This window comes from Alligator sinensis, unplaced genomic scaffold (genome assembly GCF_000455745.1).
Source record: "Alligator sinensis unplaced genomic scaffold, ASM45574v1 scaffold65_2, whole genome shotgun sequence".
NCBI lineage: Eukaryota > Metazoa > Chordata > Crocodylia > Alligatoridae > Alligator > Alligator sinensis.
This window is the reverse complement of record NW_005842071.1, coordinates 1,874,510-1,896,589: the sequence shown is the minus strand read 5'-3', so window position 1 is coordinate 1,896,589 and position 22,080 is coordinate 1,874,510. Positions and strand designations below refer to the sequence as shown.

At 42.0% G+C, this 22,080-nt stretch overlaps 1 protein-coding gene across 1 annotated transcript in view; it reads right to left on the bottom strand.

Annotated features, from left to right (window-relative positions):
- CFTR (cystic fibrosis transmembrane conductance regulator) overlaps window positions 1-22,080 on the bottom strand; it is a 151,760-nt gene that overhangs the window by 114,412 nt on the left and 15,268 nt on the right. The window contains exons 4-7 of the mRNA XM_014519940.2: window positions 11,364-11,579; window positions 8,717-8,806; window positions 5,450-5,613; window positions 4,233-4,358 (exon numbers count right to left, since the gene is read on the bottom strand). Coding sequence (XP_014375426.1) covers window positions 4,233-4,358; window positions 5,450-5,613; window positions 8,717-8,806; window positions 11,364-11,579 — 596 coding nt within the window. The remainder of the gene's footprint in view (window positions 1-4,232; window positions 4,359-5,449; window positions 5,614-8,716; window positions 8,807-11,363; window positions 11,580-22,080) is intronic.

Sequence of the window (22,080 nt, the reverse complement as noted above, 5' to 3'; positions counted from 1 at the left end):
CTGGGGAACTCTCTTCTCAAAAGCACAGTGGCAGAATGAGATCTTGGAGTCATTATCGATTCCAAGATGAACATGAGCCGCCAATGCAAGGCCACAGTCAGTAGGGCTAATCGCACCTTGTCGTGCATCCACAGATGCATCACAAGCAGGGCCAAGGAGGTGATCCTCCCCCTCTATGTTACACTGGTCAGGGCCACAGTTGGAGTACTGCGTCCAGTTCTGGGCACCGCACTTCAGGAGGGATGTGGACAACATTGAGAGGGTCCAAAGGAGGGCCACTCGCATGATCCAGGGACAGCAGGGCAGACCCTATGAGGAGAGGCTATGGGACCTGAACCTGTTCAGCCTTCACAAGAGAAGGCTGAGAGGGGACCTGGTGGCCATCTATAAACTTACTAGGGGGGGACCAGTGGGGAATGGCAGAGACTTTGTTCCCCCGAGCGCCTCCCAGGGTAACAAGGAATAACAGCCATAAGTTGTTAGAGAATAGGTTCAGACTAGACATTAGAAGGCACTACTTCACAGTCAGGGTGGCTAGGATCTGGAATCAACTTCCAAGGGAAGTAGAGCTGGCTTCTACCTCGGGGGTCTTTAAGAGGAGGCTTGACAATTACCTAGCTGGGGTCATTTGAGCCCAGTATTCTCTCCTGCCCAGGGCAGAGGGTTGGACTAGAAGATCTGCAAGGTCTCTTCTGACCCTATATCTATGAATCTATGAATCTTGTAACAGGTCATTTTTTCCAGACTTTTTAAAAAGTTATCTTCCATGAAAAAATTTAAAATTCTAGTTTTCATTCTGAATCAGTAGAAACTTTGTTAGAATGTCAGAAATTCTCCTGGAATGAAAACTCTAAGTTCTGACCAACTCTAACCCTGGCTCCAGCTTTCAACCTTTATGGTGACCTAAAAGAAGTGTCTTAAGAGTTTTTGGTCCAAAAGAGACAGAAATTATGTGAGATAAGATGACCTTACGAGATTTCTGGCATTTGCCTTCTTCCTAATTTAATGAAGGATTATTAAATCCATAGGGTTTATTAAAATGACTACCCAAACCTATATCATATACAATGGGATGACCATTCAATAGCAAGGGTATAATTCTCTAATCATTTCTATCCAATATACCTACAAGGTTTGGATCAAAAATGTCATTAGAACAACACAGAACTTTTGGTGCCATCAGATACAAATTCCAGCTTGGATTCAGCATCAGACCCAAATCTCAGCTAAACCTAATTCTGATCTACAGCCACACTCGGCTTTCTTGTCACATACACATATGTAATCAAAGTGGATGTCCACAATAAGCAAGAAATTCTCTCCACTGAAGGGAGATCATTTATTTTTCATAGATTGTCTTTCAGAAGGCATAACATAAGCAGGTGAACAATTAGGGCATGTTTGAGTTATAATATTATATCCTACCTTTTATTAACACGATACAAGTTTCCCTTGATTTATGCGGTACATGTGTTCGCAGAAAAGTGTTGTAAATCTAATTCACATAAAGGGAACCCAGTTTACAATGTAACAAATAGGGATATGTTCCCATGGTGGTGAGGTAGGGAGGGAGTAAGGCTGGGACTAGGGAAGGGGCGGGGTGCGGTGCAGCCCATCTGCCACTCTCGGGACTGCAGCAGGAAACAAAGAGAAGGAAACTGTCAGTGGGTGTGGGGCGGAGAGGTGCAGCTCTTGCTGGTACATGCACCCTGGGAGGGTGGAGGGCTGGGGAGCTGTGCTGGGCTCTTTCCAGGGGCACATGCCCCCAGAGCTGTGCACAGGATGAGAGCAGGTTGCCGCTGCAGGCTGGGGCCAGCAGTGGCACCAGGCTCTTCCTAGCACTTTGGCCAGGCAGCAGCGTTGGGGGGGGGGGGGCCTGCTACCACCCCAAAATTCACCATAGCCCCCCTAACCTGCCCTTCCAGTGCCACCACCAAGCACCGGGAAGAGCCCGGTGCCACCGCCAGCCCCAGCCCAGAGTGGCAGCCTGCTCTTGTACCATGCACAGGTCCCCATGTGAAGGGCATGCACCCCCCAGGAAGAGCATGGTGCAGCCCCCCAGCTCGCAGCCCTCCCATTTTGCTTTCTGCTACAGCCCCAGGCCTCCACTTCTCCCCACTCACTATGCACTATGCCCTGAACCCCCCAGGGCTTCACTTGTCCCCACTCACCCCAGCTCTTGCTGCAGCAAACCCAGGAGCAGCCGACACCACCTGCCTGCACCACGGCACAGCGCAGCCCAGGAGCTGGGGTGAGTGGGGAGAAGTGGAGCCCTGGGCATTCAGGGCATGGTGCAGCACAGTCATTGCAGGCCATTGGTGTCAGCCACTCCCAGAGCAAGTGCAGCAGGGGCTGGGGTGAGTGGGACCCCAACCCCACGGTGCTTTCCCCTCCCCTCACACACTTACCTGCTTAGGGTGGGGCACCTATGCTGATCACATAAGAGTGAATTTACCTCTCATAACGAATTTTGGGTATAAAAAGGGTCATCACATAAAAGCGAATTCACGTATACAAAACCCACATATGGGAAACCTGTATATGGTACCTAAACTTCTTTTTGTTTCGTTATTTTCCAAGTCTCCCACGTAGAACCTAACTGTTATTCTTTTTTTTTATGCAAATAAACATACTACTTGGATGGTTTCAATCTGTGTTATCCATTGATGCAATCATATCCTCCCAGTATGTTAGATTCACAGGGTGTTTGTATCTGTTATAGTTCTCAGTTTAATACCCTGGATCATTTAATTAGAGCTGTAGTAATTTATGCTGGAGATCTCCATTTTAGACCTGGTGTGTAATGCTAATATTTTAGTCAATATACAAGGATTTCCTCAGTCAATTATGGCCAGATATGGACTTTTATCAGTACAAGTGATTGGAAACTGATCTATACCTGTAACAAAAGAGAAGTTCAGCACACAGAGTGATTTAAAAATGGTGGAGTCCAGTCTAAGACTTGCCACCCCCCCACCGCCCCCATACACACAAAGAGCGAACACGTGTTCTGTTTGCTACTGATCTAAACTATGCCACTTACAGAAAACTGTGTAACTTAGATCAATTCCACCTCAGGGTTTTGAATGTCTATACCTAGTCTATATATAGACATAAATATTTGGATCTCCCCAGCATACCTTAACAATTCTTGCAGCAGCAGAACACTGACTGTCATTATCCTGAAGCTTTACCTGCGGCAGGTTAGGGTGCTATGCCTTGTAGTTGTGCAGCAGGGTTGATTATGTACTTTTAGTAATAGGCTAGACAAGGGTTTGTATGGGATGGTTTGAATTGGGATTGTCCTGCCTCGAGCAGAGAACTTAACTAGATGACTCCAGAGGTCCCTTCAAACCCTACTTTTCTGTGATTCTATGACTGCACGGCATGTATTTAAAGCTCACTTAAGGTGTTGTGGTAAGAGACACTGTTCTGTTCCACAAAATACACTGCAAGGGTATATAGCCCACACAAAACCACTTCATGCCTTGCATCATATAGTCAGTACTTTAATTATTAAGCATATTGACACTAGTAGCCTTATAATAGAAAAATTAAGAATGACTTTATTGAAGTTCTTACAAAATGGCTGCAAAGGAATCAAACTGTTGTCTCTACTTAAGAACAGGAAAGTGGGTAAACCCTTGAGTAATCAAACAAAAGCGGGGTTTGTTGTAGATAGAGGATATGATTGGCCACGGACAAATACAGATGCCAGGATAGTCTAGTTTGTTAAATGCTTGCATTGTTGCAATGTCAGTGTTACGTATGACTCTATAGTCAGTTTTTCTGACTAATTTTTTATACATCCCAATATTTTACATTTGAAAAAAACCCCAGCTACTTCTCAGTTACTATATACAATAAAGGAAGTTTTTCTAATACTACGGATCTAGTTGTTTTATTTAGTAAGGTAGAAATAACATGTGGAATAGACCAAAGGATTCTCTCCTATGGTGCTCTACCATTAACAGCTGTTTATACTAGATACTTCCAAAGAAGCATACAATTTTTATAGTGCATTAGATAAATTGAGAAAAACCAAGATGCAGCATGGAATGCTTTGTGCTTCCAAATGGTGGCCCCCTTTCAAGCATGACTGTTTGTGTTTCTTATTTTCTACCATAACACACAGATGCTATTAGTATTCATAGTCATCTAAGAATTTTAATCCTGTAGACACCCTTACATAACCTTGTAGAAATACAAGATTGACAAATGAATATACTTACTCTCGAAAGCTTTCAATCATTTTTTCCATTGCATCCTCCCAACAGTAAGCTTTAACTGATTGTATGTTCTCAATTATTTCTGAAGTGATCACAAGTCTCTCATTGATCTTCCCTGCTCTCTTGTCTCTGTAAAATAAGAGAGGACTAGGTCAGTTTTAATTTTACTGTAATTTGTAATACTTGACAATCACAGATCCCGCTAGAACTCAAAGGACTATCTAATAAAATGCACCTATTTATATATTCCAGTACCATTATTATGGAAAGGCAGACACAGGAAGTGTTAGAAAGCAGCATTTTTTATTAAAAATGCAGTAATTACTGTACTGTGTTAAGGATAGAACACTGAAGAAAATATAAAAGATAAAAGCTAGGAAGCAAGATTCACATCAATGACCATGAATTTTAGTATTTCTTATAAAATTTCCCATTACTTACCCCACATTAAAGACTGCATTTTAATGCTATTAATTAAAAAAGGCCTGAATCTGAATTCTTTTCATAGTCAAAATTCAGATTATGAGAGTGGTAGAAGTTTTGAATAACAAGGAATGGTAGGTCAGATCTCTGAAGCTATGAGAACCCTCCAACTGCCTGGTAGCCTTGCAGGGAGAACTGCAAAATGGAGCCAGAGGAAGACTGTGGGGGCAGCAGCAGAAGCAGTTAAGTCAGGGATTACTTCCTATGGTTCTGACTGGACTTCGTTTGTCCTGTACTAATTATATGCTTGCTCCAACCTACTCCTTCTCCTCTATGACAGTGTTGTCATTGCAGCTTTACTCCACTTCTAGCTGTCTGTTGTCTGCTTTCTTTCCACTTAGTTTATCCCTTCTACAAGTAGCCCTCTCAAAAAATTAGAGACCTAACAAGATTAGAGATCTAACTATGCACTGTGCTTGTGTTTTATCTTCCTTGCCCCACCCTGTGTCTGTCTATTTAGGCTCTGAGCTTTTCAGAGCAGGAATATTTGCTGCCCTCCATTTGTACCATGCCTAACACAAAGGGCCCCATTCCTGGTTGGCCTATAGGCACTATCATAATCAACATGACTAATATCAGCCATTTACTGGGCCAAATCCTGTTCTTTTTACTTACATGACCTGTATAAGTAGGACTGCTAGTATTAACTAGGTGAAGTTTAGCCTTGGATTTTTATGTACCCATATGCCTTGTGAAAATGTAAGATTTAAAAGAAATGTTCTGAACAGCTTTGTCACCTGTACTTCATCATCATTTGTCCTAACCAGGCTTGGAAAAGAGCCAGGATTATTAGTAAGCCAAGTCCACAAAATGCCGAGGCCTGTAACATCTCCCAGAGCAGTCCCATCAGCAGCGCTACTTGTAAAGGTGCAATCCATATAAAATGAGCCAATGCCAGACCCTGCAAAAATCCACAGCAAAAACACACTAAAGCTGTGCTCAGCAAACTATATAAGAAGGGAGAAGAGTTAGTAAAGTAAAATTTCGAACTATTTGCACAAAGAACAGTAAATGAATTCCCAGCATTAAAATAATTTTTTGAAAGAAGTTTTGTAATTTTGAGCACATAGCCATTTTGGTGTTAATTATGATGAGAACATACCAATGCATATATACATTCCACACATAAGCTTTGGTTTTTGCAAGGTGCAAGTTCAGCATACAAGTAGCCAGAGCTGTCCCTTGGGGAGGGTGAATCGGGGTGACCACCCCAGGCCCCATGCTTTGGGAGGAACTGTGGACAGGGTGAGGTCTGAGGGCACTGCCACTCTGCCACTTCATGCTCCAGCTGCTTGCCACCCTCCCCTTCCTGCCCCCCCGCACAGGCTGATATGCCCTGGGCCCTGCACACCCCTAGGGTCGGCTCTGCAAGTAGCTTTGGCTGTATGTTCACACATGGCGAAATCTTAGCCCCACTGAAATCAATAGATGTTTTGCCATTAACTTCAGAGAGACCAGAAGTTCCTCTTCAATCGGTGCAGTAAAGAGATAAACAAAAGAACCTATCAAGAATAGTTCATCTTGTTGTAGAAGTTAATGTTAAGGGTGAAGAAATGACCACTTAGGATGAATATGCAACTAAATACAAATCGTATTGCTCCCTATACTGTCATAATCCCTCCATAACTTTGTTATTTTTTCTTGGGATGGATTTAGGGTTAATGCCTATAACCCTGAGGGCTAAATAATGCCACAGATGACGTAAAACCAACAACCTCAAAAGTATTAGATAATTTTGGCTGGCATATGCACAGAGAAGGGGAAGATATGCAGAAACAGCAAAGTATCTTCCTCTGCAGGTTTGCATCTGTGGGAAGATCTGTGGGTATCTGTGCATCTATGTTGCTATGTTTATATGACATACAGCAGTGGCATGCTGCCATCATGATGAGATGCACCAGGCCCACTCCATGAATTCTGGCTACTAAATTGGAAAAAAGCATATCCTTGGCAAGGCAAAGCTTATAGATGCATGCATAAAGCCACACTAAAATGGCTACAATGCTTTTGGTTTGGAATCTAGCATACACATAGCAGGGATAGCATGTCTCAGCAGAGTGCTGCCTTGCACTGTATAGACATACAGTTTCTGGAAGTAGGAACCTGAGAGGTAGAAGCAGAAAACAGTGCAGTTAAAGACAAGGTAGTTGCTATCTGCAACACTGTGACTGTAGACCCTAATAACTGTTTACCTTATAAGACTGAGGGGAGAGAGGGTAACCCTGTCTGAATAGCATTCTTCTGAGACAGCAGATCCTGAAGAAGCCATTTTATCAAATGATTAGAGGGAGTGTGCCCGGTAGTACCTGGGCACATCTACACAAGACATTTACTGCAGAGCTGCCTAATTAGCTCCACAGTAAAGTCTCAACATCTACACATGCAGCCCTCTTAGGCCTCAGGAAACTAACTCTGCCACAAGTTAGTACTTGTAAATACAAGTAATATCCTGCAGTGGACTTCCTTAGCGTGCACCAATGCATATGTAAACACTGACAGGACTGCCTGGGGCATGAGGATGCTTCAGTGCAGGCGCTGGATGCTGGCTAGCCCCACACTGGAGCACGCTCCTGGCTCCAGCCAGCCTCTCCACAGCATGTTGAGCCTGTTCAGAGCAGCCCCAGGCTTGGCAAGCTGACCCCCAGGGCCCACTGCCAGCTGGGGCTGCTCTGACCCAGCTCAATGGGCTGTGGTCCTGGTCATATGGTCAAACGTGGTGCCCAGGAGCAATAAAATCTGGCGTGATATGCACCATGATAATAGCGCACCTCCTGTGTAGTTACATAGATGCACCTCCTGTGTAGTTACAGGTTTTTACTTGCTTCTACCACACTAGTGGCTTAATAACCTTTCATAGTATCAGGCCACATAAAATCTTCCATTGTTATCTACACCTCAACTTCAGCCCAGCTGCAGGAATCTGCATTTGGCTTCTTAGAGACCTGTCTCCAACCACTTTTCCAATCTCATTCAGGTCATGTCTATTGCTTCTTTCACAGCAACATCATCCACACAGTAAGACCATCAGACATGATGAATTGAAATTCATGGAGTTTACAGTCCTAAATTACACAAACATTGGTTTGAACCTGACTCTTTACTAAGAGAGAACTTCTGTAGAAGTCTATAGAACCTTTGCCTGGTTCTTAAATCAAGATCCACCCAATGTACATTACCTCTGGGAGTAGGTGGTGGTAAGCAACATAAAAATGAGCGTTAGCAAGTTTAACAGCAATAGGAGCCTGGTGAAGGGAAGCCACAACAAATGAGTTTGGGCTACTAAGAAGCTAACTAAGAAACAGCTGGAAATCTCCTGACTGACACACAACCCTATAAATAAAAAATATTTCTACTAGTAGACATAACTTTCCAGATTTTTACTAGAACCCAGATGTCTTTAGTATAGGGATGACACTGTGTATCTGAATCAGTCTCTCTCTAAATATATGCTAGCCCATAATTAAAGGAGAAAGTTTGCTCTTTATTTATAAGCACAGCCCACTGGAGTTGACCAATTCCTTGCCATTGTTTGACTTTGGCCATGACAATTCTAGAACTGTTCAGTAGTGACTCCAGGAACTTGGCAAGGGGGGGATGCACCCTCCAATTTTGGCTGTGCTGTGCATGCAAAGTGAGTTCTGAGCTCACCAACTGATAGGGATGAGGTCTGGCCAGGGTTCCTGTTTTCATCATGCTCCAGAGCCCAGGAGTGCATGATGCTGCTGTTCACCCTGGCCCTTCCTCACCTCCCTATTGCATTCTGTAGAGAGGAAAGGAGGGGATGAGCAACAGCAGCAACACTCACCAATGGGCTCTGGAGCCACATGAAAGAATGAGCTCGATTCAGACCTCACACTTAGTGCTCATGTGCAGTACACTAAAAGCAATGGGGTGTGACCGGACTATCATTCCCCTCTGGATCTATCCCCAAACTGTATGAAGTTTTACAGTCCATGCACTTCAAACGGATTTCTGCTACACAAACAATAGTACTATTGACATACCTCATCAAATTTGTTCAAGTTGTTGGAAAGAAGACTAACAAGCTGTCCAGTGCTTATTTTATCTAGGACTCTGCTTGACAGTTTTAAGGTCTGTAAAATAAAATAATAGGAGGATGGTCTGGTAAAATATTCATTTAAAGCAGCATAAGTAGGAATAACTACCATAGGAAAAAAACTACCACATATGGCAAGAACAATATAAACAAGTTTTCATTTATTGCTTTAATCCTATAAAAAGCCCTCATAATATTCATGCCACTCCAGTTTAAAAGTAATTAGTCCTCTGCACATATTGACTTTTTATGTGAAACTTTCACTTTCTATTGTATATTCATAAAATGCAAGGTTTAATTACACCTGCATGATGTGTAACACTACAGTTGCATAGATCCCCTACCATGACAACCTTACTAAAAATTTTAATAGAGATTATAAAATTTGCAAAAAGACTAAAAGGAAAGTCTAGACCATTAATTATGGGGAAATGTAGTTCTTCTATAAAGAACTTCTATTTTGTCTTAAGAGAATTAAGGCATTTTGTTCTGTATGAAAATCACATTCTATTTTCTCCAAATCATCAGCACATAAGCCGCTGACAGAAATGAAAAAAACACTTTACTAGAAGAAGCAGCACTTTAGTTCAACCCGAGCCCACAGCATCTGCATAGATTGGGTGCTTCAGAGGGGCTTTTTGGTGCTTCTATCTACTAGTGGATTCAAAAGCACCAAAAAAGCCCCACTGAAGCATCTGATCTATACTGTATTAACACTGTGCAAGCCAGGTCAAACTAATGCAATGCCTCTTCTGGGCATACACTGGGCTAAACGCAGGGGTGCACCAAGTTTAAAGCAAAGTGCCATTGGGAGGGGGGGTTGGGTTTTTTGGGGGGGGTTATGTCTGAAACCAGCCATATTGTATTTACATGAATAGAAAACAACCCTAAAAAAAAGATGATCCCCCCGAGGATCCATGAGCTAATTAGCCCCCAGTCATGACTGGAACCAGCTGTTCTTGTCACAACTCCTGGGATGATCCAAAAATGCATATGCAGATGAGATGCAGGGCAACCTGGTCCAGCTTCATGTCATGGAGGCAGGGGCACACTAATCATATGCACCAGGCTGAGACGGGGGTGGGGGGGTGAAGGAGGGATTCTGGGTGAACTGTATGCTATGATTCACCATGACTTGAAAAAGAGTCAGTAGTAAGGGGGAACTGCACTTAATGGGCACTATGCTATGCCTTGTTCAGATGGGCTATGTTAACTTTGGTCTGTTGAGGTTTCAGATTAAGTATTCCTTGCAAAGCAAACCTTGCAGCTGCAAAGGTGGTCTTAGCTGCATCAGGGAAAGCTGTTCTTTTGGCACAAAGGTAGTACCCACCAAGGTATGGTATAGTAAACCTTCAGCTTAGTGGCTGGAGTAAGAAGGCTTTTGCTTTAAGCCTTCTTTATGGAAATGAGAGACTTCTCCCTGGCTTGCTCCTAGGGCCTTACAGCTGAGGGCAAGCAAAACTTGGGGGTGTCTGAACCCAAAATCTCCAGGCTTGACCCTGCAGGTAAGATGCCTGTTAAAAGTTTTGGAAACATCTGAAGCCCCAGATGGGGGTGGAGGATGTTTGCTGCTGGTAGGGCCACTTATGGTTCCGGACTGACTGTTGGATTTGGAATTTGTTTTAATTTGGCTTGGAATCCAGAAAATTTAAAAAATCTAATTAAAAAAAGTTCCCATTTGCATGTTTGCCCAGTTTGGGCCTTGTGTTTTATAGTCATGGTCAGTGTTGACTACATTTAATCATTTTCACAGTTGGCTTCTATTATTGAGTATGTGCTGTTTTTGGTAGCAGTTTAGAGATAGACAATGTATTTAATGAGCTTTAATATATGTGATTATAAGACAAGGATCCTTTTTCTCCCATGCCAATCGCAGGGGGTAGGGGAGGACCCACCTTGTATATGAGTAAATATGGTCATCTCTGAGCAAAAATATGTTAATGGGACTCAGAGTTATACGTTAACATCTGATATCTTAAATGTTCATATTCTGCATCTCATTGCTTTTTGGACCTCTGTGGCTTAAAATTCATAAAATTATAGAGTTAAAATATATACAAGTAACACGAGGGACTTAGACTGGAATTGTGTAACTAATCTGTTATTTACCAAAATGAAAAAAGATGTTACCAATTATCCCATAACTAATCTTACTTAGATAAATATGGTGATAGTCTGAGTCATTTCCCACTTTGATGAAGCAAAAGTCAGAGAATCTTACAGTTAACTGTATCCTGGCAAGTTTTTTTTTTGACTACTTACCTATCTACATTTCTTCCTCTCAAGCCCTCCATCACTGCTTGATACACACTCTGTTCCATCAGCAATGTAATTTATATTCACAATATTGGCTCAAAGACTGCTTGTTTTCAGCCCGTATAATAATAATGAATGTGACTTACTATAGTTATTTTTGGTAAAATCACACTCCTTCAGGTTATGGAACTCAGAAACAGGTGGCCCTTCTGTTAGCCACATCAGTACCTTGCGTGCTGTTGCCTACTGAAACCAGCATGGTTTCCACTATACTAGCCCAGTGGGACTCTAGGAATTGGAAGAACCTTTTTACATTTAAAGGAAAGTGAAAAATTTACCTTTTTATAAATTAAGCTAAACATGGCAATTCTCATTTGCATCCCTATATGATGAAGACCAAATATGGCAGGATGTAGAAGCAGGGTTCTCACTATAAAAAGAAGGCACAAGCCTAGGCCAAGGTAGTAGGCTATGGATCGCTCATGAGTGTTTTCAATATCATAGGAAGCTATTATTCTTCCCAGTAAAAGAGGTTGCACTGATTTGGTGACTTCCTGCAAGTGAACACATGAGAAAATAATACTGGTTAACTTCTCCCACATAATGAACAACTTTTTACATTTCTTATTACATAAATTAGACTTCTCCCTTCTATTATACCACAAGTATAGAGGCTTTTTCTTGTTACAATGCAAATCACAAAGAAATATAATCATCATGCCTTGATTCACTATTGCATTACTCCAGTTTTATGATCATGTAACTCTACCACATTGAAGCCAGTCCACAGGGATATTTTTTATATATAATAACACATGCTGCTCCCAAGGTATACCTATAAAGACCTAAATAGCCAGGGTCCTACATACCTAAGGGATCACCTCCTTTCTTATGTCCTATCACAGTTCCGAAGATCAGAAAAGAGCAACCTCCTGCAAGTTCCATCAGTGAACCAAGTTTGTTCACCAAAAATAGGTGGGAGGTTATTCTTTTTAATCACTCCTTACCTTTTGGAGGCTCCTTGCACAAGCCTGGATCTCTTCCAGAAATGGTATGACTTTTTTATTTGGGCAGATATTTAGCAGGTGGAGTAAAGTTCTGGGGTGTTATCTGGGGCACTGTTTAGGGAGTTGTTCTATTACTTATTTTAATATTTTATCATTTTTTATAATTTATCTGGTTTTTATTGTAAGCATCCCTGAAACTTGCTTGGGGAATGATGACATAAACATTGGTAAAATAAATCCGTACATAAAACTCATGATTCAGTGCTTCATTAGAAATGTGTTTCTAGATTTATTTTTCAAGCTCATCCTGGAAAGGGTTTTCTTCTCAAAATGTCTTACTCAGAAACAGAAAACTGAACAGATAATATAACCAACTGATCCATTCAGCCCTTCCCGTGTGCACCAAGACAATTCAGCCCCCTAGGGCTGAACTGTTTCTCAGTAGAACCCTTATTTTATCAGGCTGAACAACTGAGTTGCTTCAAGTAATTTGGATATGGTCCTTGTAGCAGACTACATGCTTCCAGGGGCTGTAGCCCAGTAAAGCAAGCTGCATATACCAACCAGGCTCTGGCACACTTGTGCCACAGGCTACAGCCCAGCTTCAGGCAGTCAAAAAGGGACTGCAGGCTGCCAAGGAGGATTAGGCCAGCTGATACAGATAATAGGAAGCCCAAAGAACAGACAAACAGACAGACACAGAGAGAGAGGGAGTTGCCAGGCTAATGGTTGCAACACCGAGCCAGGGCACTTTCTCTGGGTCTGAGAAAAGACCCAGAGGCTGTGAGGCTGGAAGCAGCAGCATCACACCAGAGAACTCACCCCAGAAGGGGAGAAAGAAACCTGTGGTGCTGAGAGAGCTGCAGAGAGCTGGAGTCAATTTCTCAGGGTCCAAGAGAAAGTCTAGGTATATCACATCTACTGCTTTTTCCACACCCAGAGAGCCAGTTATCTCATCATAGAAGGTAATCAGGTTGGTCAGGCATGACTTGCCCTTGGTGAATCCATGCTGATTGTTCCTGATCACATTCTTCTCCTCCAAGTGCTTAGAAATGGATTCCTTGAGGTCCTGCTCCATGATTTTTCCGGGGACTGAGGTAAGGGTGATTGGTTTGTGATTTTCGAGATCCTCCTTCTTCTCTTTCTAAAAGATGGGCACTATATTTGCCCTTTTCCAATGGTCTGGGACCTCCCCCAAGTCCCACAGGTTTTCAAAGATAATGGCCAGTGACTCTGCAATCAGATCAGCCAACTCACTCAGCACTCTTGGATGCACTGCATCCAGCCCCATGGACTTGTACATGTCCAGCTTTTCTAAGTAGTCCCTAACCTATTCTTTCACCACTGTTGGCTGCTCACCTCCTCCCCAGACTGTGCTGCCAGGTGCAGTAGCCTAGGGGCTGACCTTGCCTGTGAAGACTGAAGTGAAAAAGGTATTGAGTCCTTCAGCCTTTTCCTCATCATCTGTCACTGTGTTGCCTCCCCCATTCAGTAAAGCACCCACACTTTCCCTGACCTTCCTCTTGTTCCTAACACACTTGTAGAAACCCTTCCTGTTACTCTTCACATCCTTTGCTAGCTGCTACTCCAATTGTGCTTTGGACTTCCTGATTTCATCCCTGCATGCCCAAGCAATATTCTTATACTCTTCCCGAGTCCGCTGCCCAAGCTTCCACTTCTTGTAAGTTTCTTTTTTGTGTTGAAGCTCACTGAAGAGTTCTCTGATAAGTCAAGCTGGTCACCTGCCATATTTGTTATTCATCCTACACATTGGGATGGTTTGTTCCTGTGCCCTCAGTAAGGTTTCTTTAAAATACAACCAGCTCTTCTGGACTCCTTTCCATCTCAGACTGGCCTCCCTGGGGATCCTGATCATCAGTTCCCTGAGGGAACTGAAGTCTGCTTTTTTGAAGTCCAGGGTCCATACTCTGCTGCTCTCCTTTCTTCCTTTTGCCAGGATCATGAACTATATCATCTCATGATCAATGCTGCTCATGCTGCTATCCACTTCTACATCCTCCACCAATTAATTCTTCCCTGTTTGTGAGCAGCAGATCAATAAGTGCACAGACCCTAGTTGGTCTCTTCAACGGTTGCATCAGGAAGTTGTCTCCAATGCTCTCTAAAACCTTATCTCAGGTTCTTCACCCACATTTGCAATCCCCCACTCCTTTTATCTTTGTTCACTGCAGTCATTAAATCCCACTGGTGCTTCCACTGAATAATCTCAAAAATAGGTCTGTTTCTTCTCATTCCCACTGCCCAGGCCCTGATCACTTTCTCACAATGACCACTGCAACTTCCTCATTGCCATAAGATCTGCCTTCTACCCCTCTCACCACCAGTCCATCCTAAACAGATGAACAATCATCTCTCCACTTCGGCTTAAATATTTCTTTTAACTTATGTGTGAATCACTGTGAGATATGAGTGAGCTCTGTTTTTCATTTGTGTTAAAAATTCATGTGTATATGTCCACTTCCCACTTCTGGTCATGTCTCTGTTTACTTCCCAACAGGTGTGTGTTGGAAAATAAACCCACAACAGGCAACTGCCAGCTTCTCTTTGTACAGTTGTGTGATATACTGTAATTCCTTACCTGAGGGTGCTTCCAAGCTCTTGCATGCCAAAAGAATCACCAGACAGCAACAGAGATAAATGAACTACTGTTGCAGAGCTATAATTCTGGGTTTTGAGTCATTATTGAGTCAGGACTTTCCCCTTTGACTTTTCTTTTCCTCCTGTCACCCTCTAAATTACTTTTGGTCAGCAATACAAAATGCCTCTGCATTCTGTGCTGAAATTTCTTATGAATAGACCTGTTGGTTGAGTCATTATTCATCCCCTGTTTCCACATAAGCAATTATAGTTTATATCCTGAATAGAACACCTGTTTTATGTATTACCTTTCCTGGATTAACTCTAATTCTGCGTCAACACTAACAGTGTAAACTAGGGGCCTGTCCTCACAAAGACATTAGTGTTATTAGTAAGAAGAGGGAGGAATGTTTATTAAAATAACACACACACACAACCTAAGACAGCTGTGCTTAGACCATATGCATCAACAAACAGCAAGTCAAAACTTCATGAGTCTCACAAATATGCAAAAAGTCACTTTTCAAGGACATGGGCAGCACTTTCATTCTTTCGGAGATACCAAAGATAAGTTGTATGCCTCTGTTTAAAGTAGTAGGCACGCTACTATTATAATCTTTTCCATGTATGAAACAAAGGAAATGCTGTGCTCTGCTACTGTGTATGTTGTGAAAATAGAGACATTAAATATATTTCCAGTTAATTGGAATAAGATGATTTGTATAATTATAGGAAAAATAACTGGCAAATACGCTACATAAGTTGCTGTACCATGCAGGAAAAAATCTTGTTTAGCTATAGAGAGCTATTAATTCATGTTAATGAAAGATGGATATCTATTAGAAATACAAAATAAGGTACATTTAGATTTTTTTTTAACTTTCCCTTCTGTATCTCTAACAAATTAGCTGTTAATACAATCTGATATACTTTCAAATACATGTAAATGTCTTACATAGGCTAGTAAGGGAAAGATGCATGTATGTGGAAGTTTCAACAGTTTCTTTAAAAGAATCATAGAATTGAAGGACCAGAAGGGACCTGTAAGATCATTAAGTCTGGTCCCCTGCCATAGCCCTGCCATAGACAGGGAGTTACTGGGCTCAAATGAGCTCAACAAGGTGCTTATCCAGCCTCATTTTGAACACCACCAAGGATGGCGACTGCACCAACTCTGCTGGGAGTGTGTTCCACATTCTATTAACCCTTACGAAAAGAAATGTTTTCTTATGTCCAGCCTAAATTTTTCTTCAATTACCTTGTGCCCATTGGTCTTTGTCCTGCCTTGAGGTGCCTTCCTAAAGAGTTGCTTCCCTAGATCTCACTCCTAATGGACTTGTAGGCAACTATCAAGTCACCTCTCAGTCTTTTCTTACTCAGACTGAACAGGCCAGAGTCTCTCCTCATAGGGCCTATCCTCCAGGCTCCTAATCATACGGGGGCCCTTCTTTGTACCCTCTCGAGCTTATCCACTTCCTTCTTGAAGTGTGGTGCACAGAACTGGACACAGTACTCCAGCTGTGGCCTCACCAATGCCAAATACAGAGGGAGAAGCACTTCCCTGGATCTATTAGCAACATATCGGGTGATGCATGCCACAGTTCTATTTGCCCTGCTGGCGACTTCATTACACTGTTGGCTCATGTTCATCTTCTGGTCTGCATATACCAACCAGGCTCTGGCACACTTGTGCCACAGGCTACAGCCCAGCTTCAGGCAGTCAAAAAGGGACTGCAGGCTGCCAAGGAGGATTGGCAGCCCCCAGGTCCCATACAGATGCTGTGCCAGTCAGTGGGCCATTACCCATCGTATAGTTATGGTGAAGGTTCTTCCTCCCCAGATGAAGAACCCCGCACTTCTCCCTGTTAAACCTCATCTGATTCCATTCCATTCATAAAACCAGTCTGTCAAGGTCATCCTAAATCCTTACCCTATCCTCTGATGTGCCCACATTTCCCCACAGCTTAGCATCATCCTCAAACTTAATCACTGAGCTTTCCACCCCCTCATCCAAGTCATTAATAAATATGTTAAAGAGCACAGGTCCAAGCACAGATCGCTGGGGGACACCACTAGACACAGTCCTCCAGGATGAGACCATCCTATCAATTAGGAGCTGATCCCAGAGAGTTGTAAGTCAGCTGTCCATTCACCTCACTGTAGACTGGTCCAGTCCAGTACCCTCCCATTTGGTTGAAAGAATCTCGTTGGAAACAGAATCAAAGGTTTTTGTAAATGTCTAAGTAAATGACATAAACCTCATGTCCCTCATCCAGATGATTAGTTACCTGGCCATAGAAGGACACCAGGTTTTTCAGGCATGATCAACCCTCAACAAAGCCATGCTAGTTGTTTCTTAATACGTCACCAGTTACCAATTTGTAATTGATAGCCTCCTTAACAATTTTTTCAAAATATCACCTGCTCATTCACTCTGAATCTTGAAAATACTTATAGGCAGCCCCCATACTTGTGGCATATTCCTAACAATTAGCTCAATAATGACATACCCTGTATAAATTTACGGCCAGCTCAAACTTCAAAACACATGAAATTCAAGGATTCTCATTGTTCTCCCTCAATTTAAAGTACTGTGCTAAAATGGCAGCAATAACAGATAAACAGGTTTTGTTGCATTTATTTATCTCACAACAAAATACAGAGTAATTAAAAATGACCAATCAAGTCCTTTGAGGGCAAGGAGGGGATAGTAAAAACTGTTTCTGCAGTTATGTTATACTAACTTAGACTGACCAGACACTAATCAATATACAATTCTCTGAGGTTGCTTCCAAAAGATTATTGCATACTGGTATTAAAACTGTCTTTGATAACAGGGTAGTCAATTATTTCCAGAAAGTGTGATTGTCCCTTTATCTTTAAACTGAAAAAAAAGGACTGAAAGAAGATGCAATATGGGAGTTGAGAAAATATTGATTAAACTTCACTGCTTAGACCAGCAGGGAAGCAGATACAATAAACAAGCAAACAACAGTCTGATGCAACTAGTAAACAACATTTTGAGGGTGAATCACATTTCCCTAGGAGACCAGAATCCAATGTCTAGTCTTGGTTAACATCAGCGAATAAGAAGGAGAGAGAGCAATTGAAAAATATAACAGACCTAATAAGAGCAAAGCTGCAGCATTGGTCACAAAAGTTCTATAAATGTCAGGAATTCAAGAAAAATATAAAAGCATGTTCAGAAAATAGGCCACAAAAAGGCTCAGGAATTAAATAGTTTGTGTGGTGGAGAAGTGTGACAAGAAAGCATACCCACATTCATGACTGCCAATCAGGCACAAGGTTTGGTTCCAATTAAAATCAAAGGCAAAGCTCCCATAATTTTAATGTAAGCTGAGACTGACAAGAAAAACAACAGTTTAAAACGTATTTTTCTCCCAGTGTTAGCTTGCTATGAAAGCTAACAGCTCTTAGAATTAATCTATCTGCACCTGTCATGAAAGATACAGAATTAGTCTGAACATGCTTTAATTTCTAATTCACACCCATCCTTCATTTGAAAAATATTCACATGGTATCTATCTAGTTCTGAAGTCCTGCCCAAAACTATTCCACAAGTTTATTTCATTAAGAAGTCTCCCCAGAGGAAATGACCTTTTACACATACATACTTCCACCACTCTGTATGCACAAATATTGGTACCTATTCTTTCCAGTTCTGAAATCCTCGCATATAAAAATTTAATTGTACACTTACACCTAGTTAGCTCAGTTTGCTTTTCTCTTAGGTGCACTTGTGGTCATCAATTCCACAGTTTCTTGGAAAAAGAATTAAATATGGAACTCTATCTAATTTTGCAAATTTGCAGTTGTCATGCTAATTTGGGAGAGTTTTACAATTCTATATTATTATTATTAATATTTTCCAGCAATGTACAGACTAAATCCCAAAATCTTCACTTGAACATAGGTCCCATAAGGACAGTTTTCTGACTAAAGAGCTTGATTTGGCTCTTTTTCAACACTTTAATTGGCAACTCTAATTTTTAGCAAGCACTTTTAAAGGCTTTCCTTGCATTTTGTCTTAATGGTTTTATCTGACACTCAGTTTAGGACCAAATTTACAAAGCAACTAATTTTTTTTACATCAGCCATTTAACACTACAATTGGTCAATTATTTGTTGTCAATTTTTTTTAATTCTGCATGAGAAAGTTACTATTTTTTAAACCAACTTGACTTATGCTACATTCTACTGCTATAAAATTTAATCTGACCATAAATAGTACAAAACAGAGAATATAAAAATATCTTAGGGAACCATATATCTTAGGGAACTGTTTTAAGATCAGATTGGAAATCAGAGGCTTAGTGCATGCCATATTCCTTGCTTCGTCTATTTATTTGTGCATTCTGTAAGCTCTTTGGCTAGGGACATACACTCAGAAAGCCTGAGCCTGAATTGATTCATTCATTGCAGTTTAGTCTAACCTGGCTAGGCTGAGCCGGTTTGTAACCATACAGACATCCCCTCTGGACTGAAGAAATGCAGGCAGTGGCTCAGACTAGAAGCTGGGGGCGGGGCTAGAGTAGCCCTCCTTTCCATTCCATACTGCTGAGCTGAGGAGGGGTATGGCCAGGCCCCAGCAGGACACTCTGATTAGGGAGGGGTCCCCCCCTTCCCTCCTCACTGCTCCTGACTGGAGAGGGAGCCAGCAGGGAGTTGCATAGAAGGGAGCTGCACAACATTTAACACCGCATGAAGAAAACAAAAGCCTCTCTTATTAGTTCAAGCTCTTCTTAAACAACTTTTTCCAAGGAAGGAACAGAGAGACATTACCAGCTGACCTGTTGATTAATTTCAAAAGGCCCTAAATGGACACTTTCCTGTCTGTCTTACAGACACCTCTCAGCATTAGCTAGCATACCACATGGTGGCTATGATCCATGTTGTGGGAGAGGGGAAGGGGCAGTCTCTGCTTGAGCAGTGGGTTGGGGGTGGGGGGTAGAGCAAGGGGAAGCCAGGCAAATGCTGCTGTGTCTGCAATCTCTGCCAGAGCCCCAGCTAGGGAGCAGAGGGGTAGGGCCAGCCTGATCTCTGGAGCAGAGAGCCCTGACCAGGGCTGCAAAGCATCTGGGATGCTGGAGGACTCTGCTTTAAGTTAAAGCAGGAAGGGGTCTGCGACAGACATTATATAAACTGGTTTGACCCAAATCAGTTAAGTCTGATACTGCATTCAACCAGATTTATCTCAAACCAGTTTCAGCCATTTTCAAACTATTTTATGTGCACTGAACATCTGTTCTGTTACAGGTTTAAACCAGTTTCTGATCATTTAAACCGGTTTATGTGTAAAGTCTGTCCCTAGCCTTTGAGATGGGAACCTTGTCTTTTTTAACCCTTTGTAAACATCCTGGCACACTACTGGAAATACAAGAAAGATAAATAATAACAGGGAAACTGACAAGGACAAAGGTATCATCAGAAGTAGAGCAACTGTGCACATGAACATCCAGGTCCATAATAAAAAGCTATCCAAGACATCAGAAGAAATATAAATGCAGCTCAGGAATATAGGATTTCTTAGGGTGATATCTTTTATTAGACCAACTATGTAGTTGGGATAAAATATGGAAGCTTTTGAATGCAAGGCATTCATGAAATAGCCAATGGCAATGTTGTATCAAGGAGAAAAAGAGGGAGAAGGAGCCAATGACGGACAGATTATAGTCTATATGGGAAAATGTGGAAGAACAAAATTCACACTGAAAACAGTTCAAGCAATTGTCTTGTATGAGGGTTCTAGTATAAGAGAAGTCCAATTTTGACAAAGTACTTCACTGCTCATAAGGGAAAAGTGAAAATGAAGTGGTAGCTTAGAATGTCACATTGACATTAAGGAAGGTAATGAACAGTAACAGCTTATATTTTGCTCGTAAACATTCACTAGAGAGCTACAAAACTGAAATAAAAAAGGATCTTCCAAAAAAAAGGCACAAGATCATGACAAGATCTTGTACTGTAGTGAACATTTTAAACACTGACATAGCTTTGTTGTCTTTATAAAAAAAAAAAAAAAAAAAAATCGCTGAAAAAAATTATATATATGGAAGAAGAAAACAGTCTTTAAGCTTCTTTGCAATTAATACACTGGAGCAAATGTTCAAGAGGAACTTTCTTTATGTAAAGATTAGTGCAAAGCTTCCTAAAGTAATAGTTTTTAAAGTTTGAGGGTCCATCATGATCATCTAAGCTGACATCATGCATAACACAGGCCACCAAATTTTGCCATCCAATTCCTCCATCAAACCAATAAATGCCAGCTAGACTTTAGCACAACCTTTTGAGGAAGACATCTATTCTTGATTCAAAGCCTTTAAATATGTGGGGGGAAACCAGATCCCAAAAAGGAGAAATTTTCAGAAAACTACACCATGTCAAGTAGTCTCCGTAACTACCACAATGAACCCATCAGAATCCATGAACACGTCTGTCCCAGAATGTGGTATATCTCATCCATTGTACCAGATGCCCCCTATGTGGATGCATCTAAAGTAAAACTATGCATCAGAATGAATGATCCAGAAAAAAGATAAAGGACAGAGACACACGACCATACATATGCGAATTATTTTTTTTCTCCCAGGTCCATTTTTAATGTAATTTGTAAATTTCCCTTGAGCATGAGGACAATGAGGTCAGCAAGTGAGTGGTTGTTCTATAAAAAAGGAATGCTGGACACTAAGAATCAGGGACTAAACACAAACATTGATTTCATGGTTCCTTATAATCTACCCTGATTCCTGCTATTCACAGAATCATAGAATCATAGAAGTAGGGTCGGAAGGGACCTTGTAGATCTTCAAATCCAACCCCCTGCCTAGGCAGGAGGAAAACTGGGGTCAAATGACCCCAGCCAGGTAGGCATCAAGCCTCTTCTTAAAGACCCCCAGGGTAGGAGCCAGCACCACTTCCCTTGGAAGTTGGTTCCAGATCCTAGCCGCCCTAACTGTGAAGTAGTTTTTACGGATGTCTAATCTAAACCTACTCTCCAACAACTTGTGGCCGTTATTCCTTGTTATCCCAGGGGGTGCTAGGGGAAACAAGGTCTCCCCCAAACCCTTCTGGTCCCAGTGAGTTTATAGACTGTCACCAGGTCCCCCCTCAGCCTTCTCTTGTGAAGGCTGAACAGGTTCAGGTCCCATAGCCTCTCATTGTAGGGTCTGCCCTGCTGTCCCCAGATCATGCGGGTGGCCCTGCTCTGGACCCTCTCAATGTTGTCCACATCCCTCTTGAAGTGGGGTGCCCAGAACTGGACACAGTACTCCAGCTATGGCCTGACCAGTGTCACGTAGAGGCAGAGGATCACCTCGTCGGCCCTACTTGAGATGCACCTGTGGATGCACGATAAGGTCCGGTTAGCCCTGCCAACCGTGACCTCGCATTGTCGGCCCATGTTCATCTCTCCAAGATCCCTTTCTGCCTC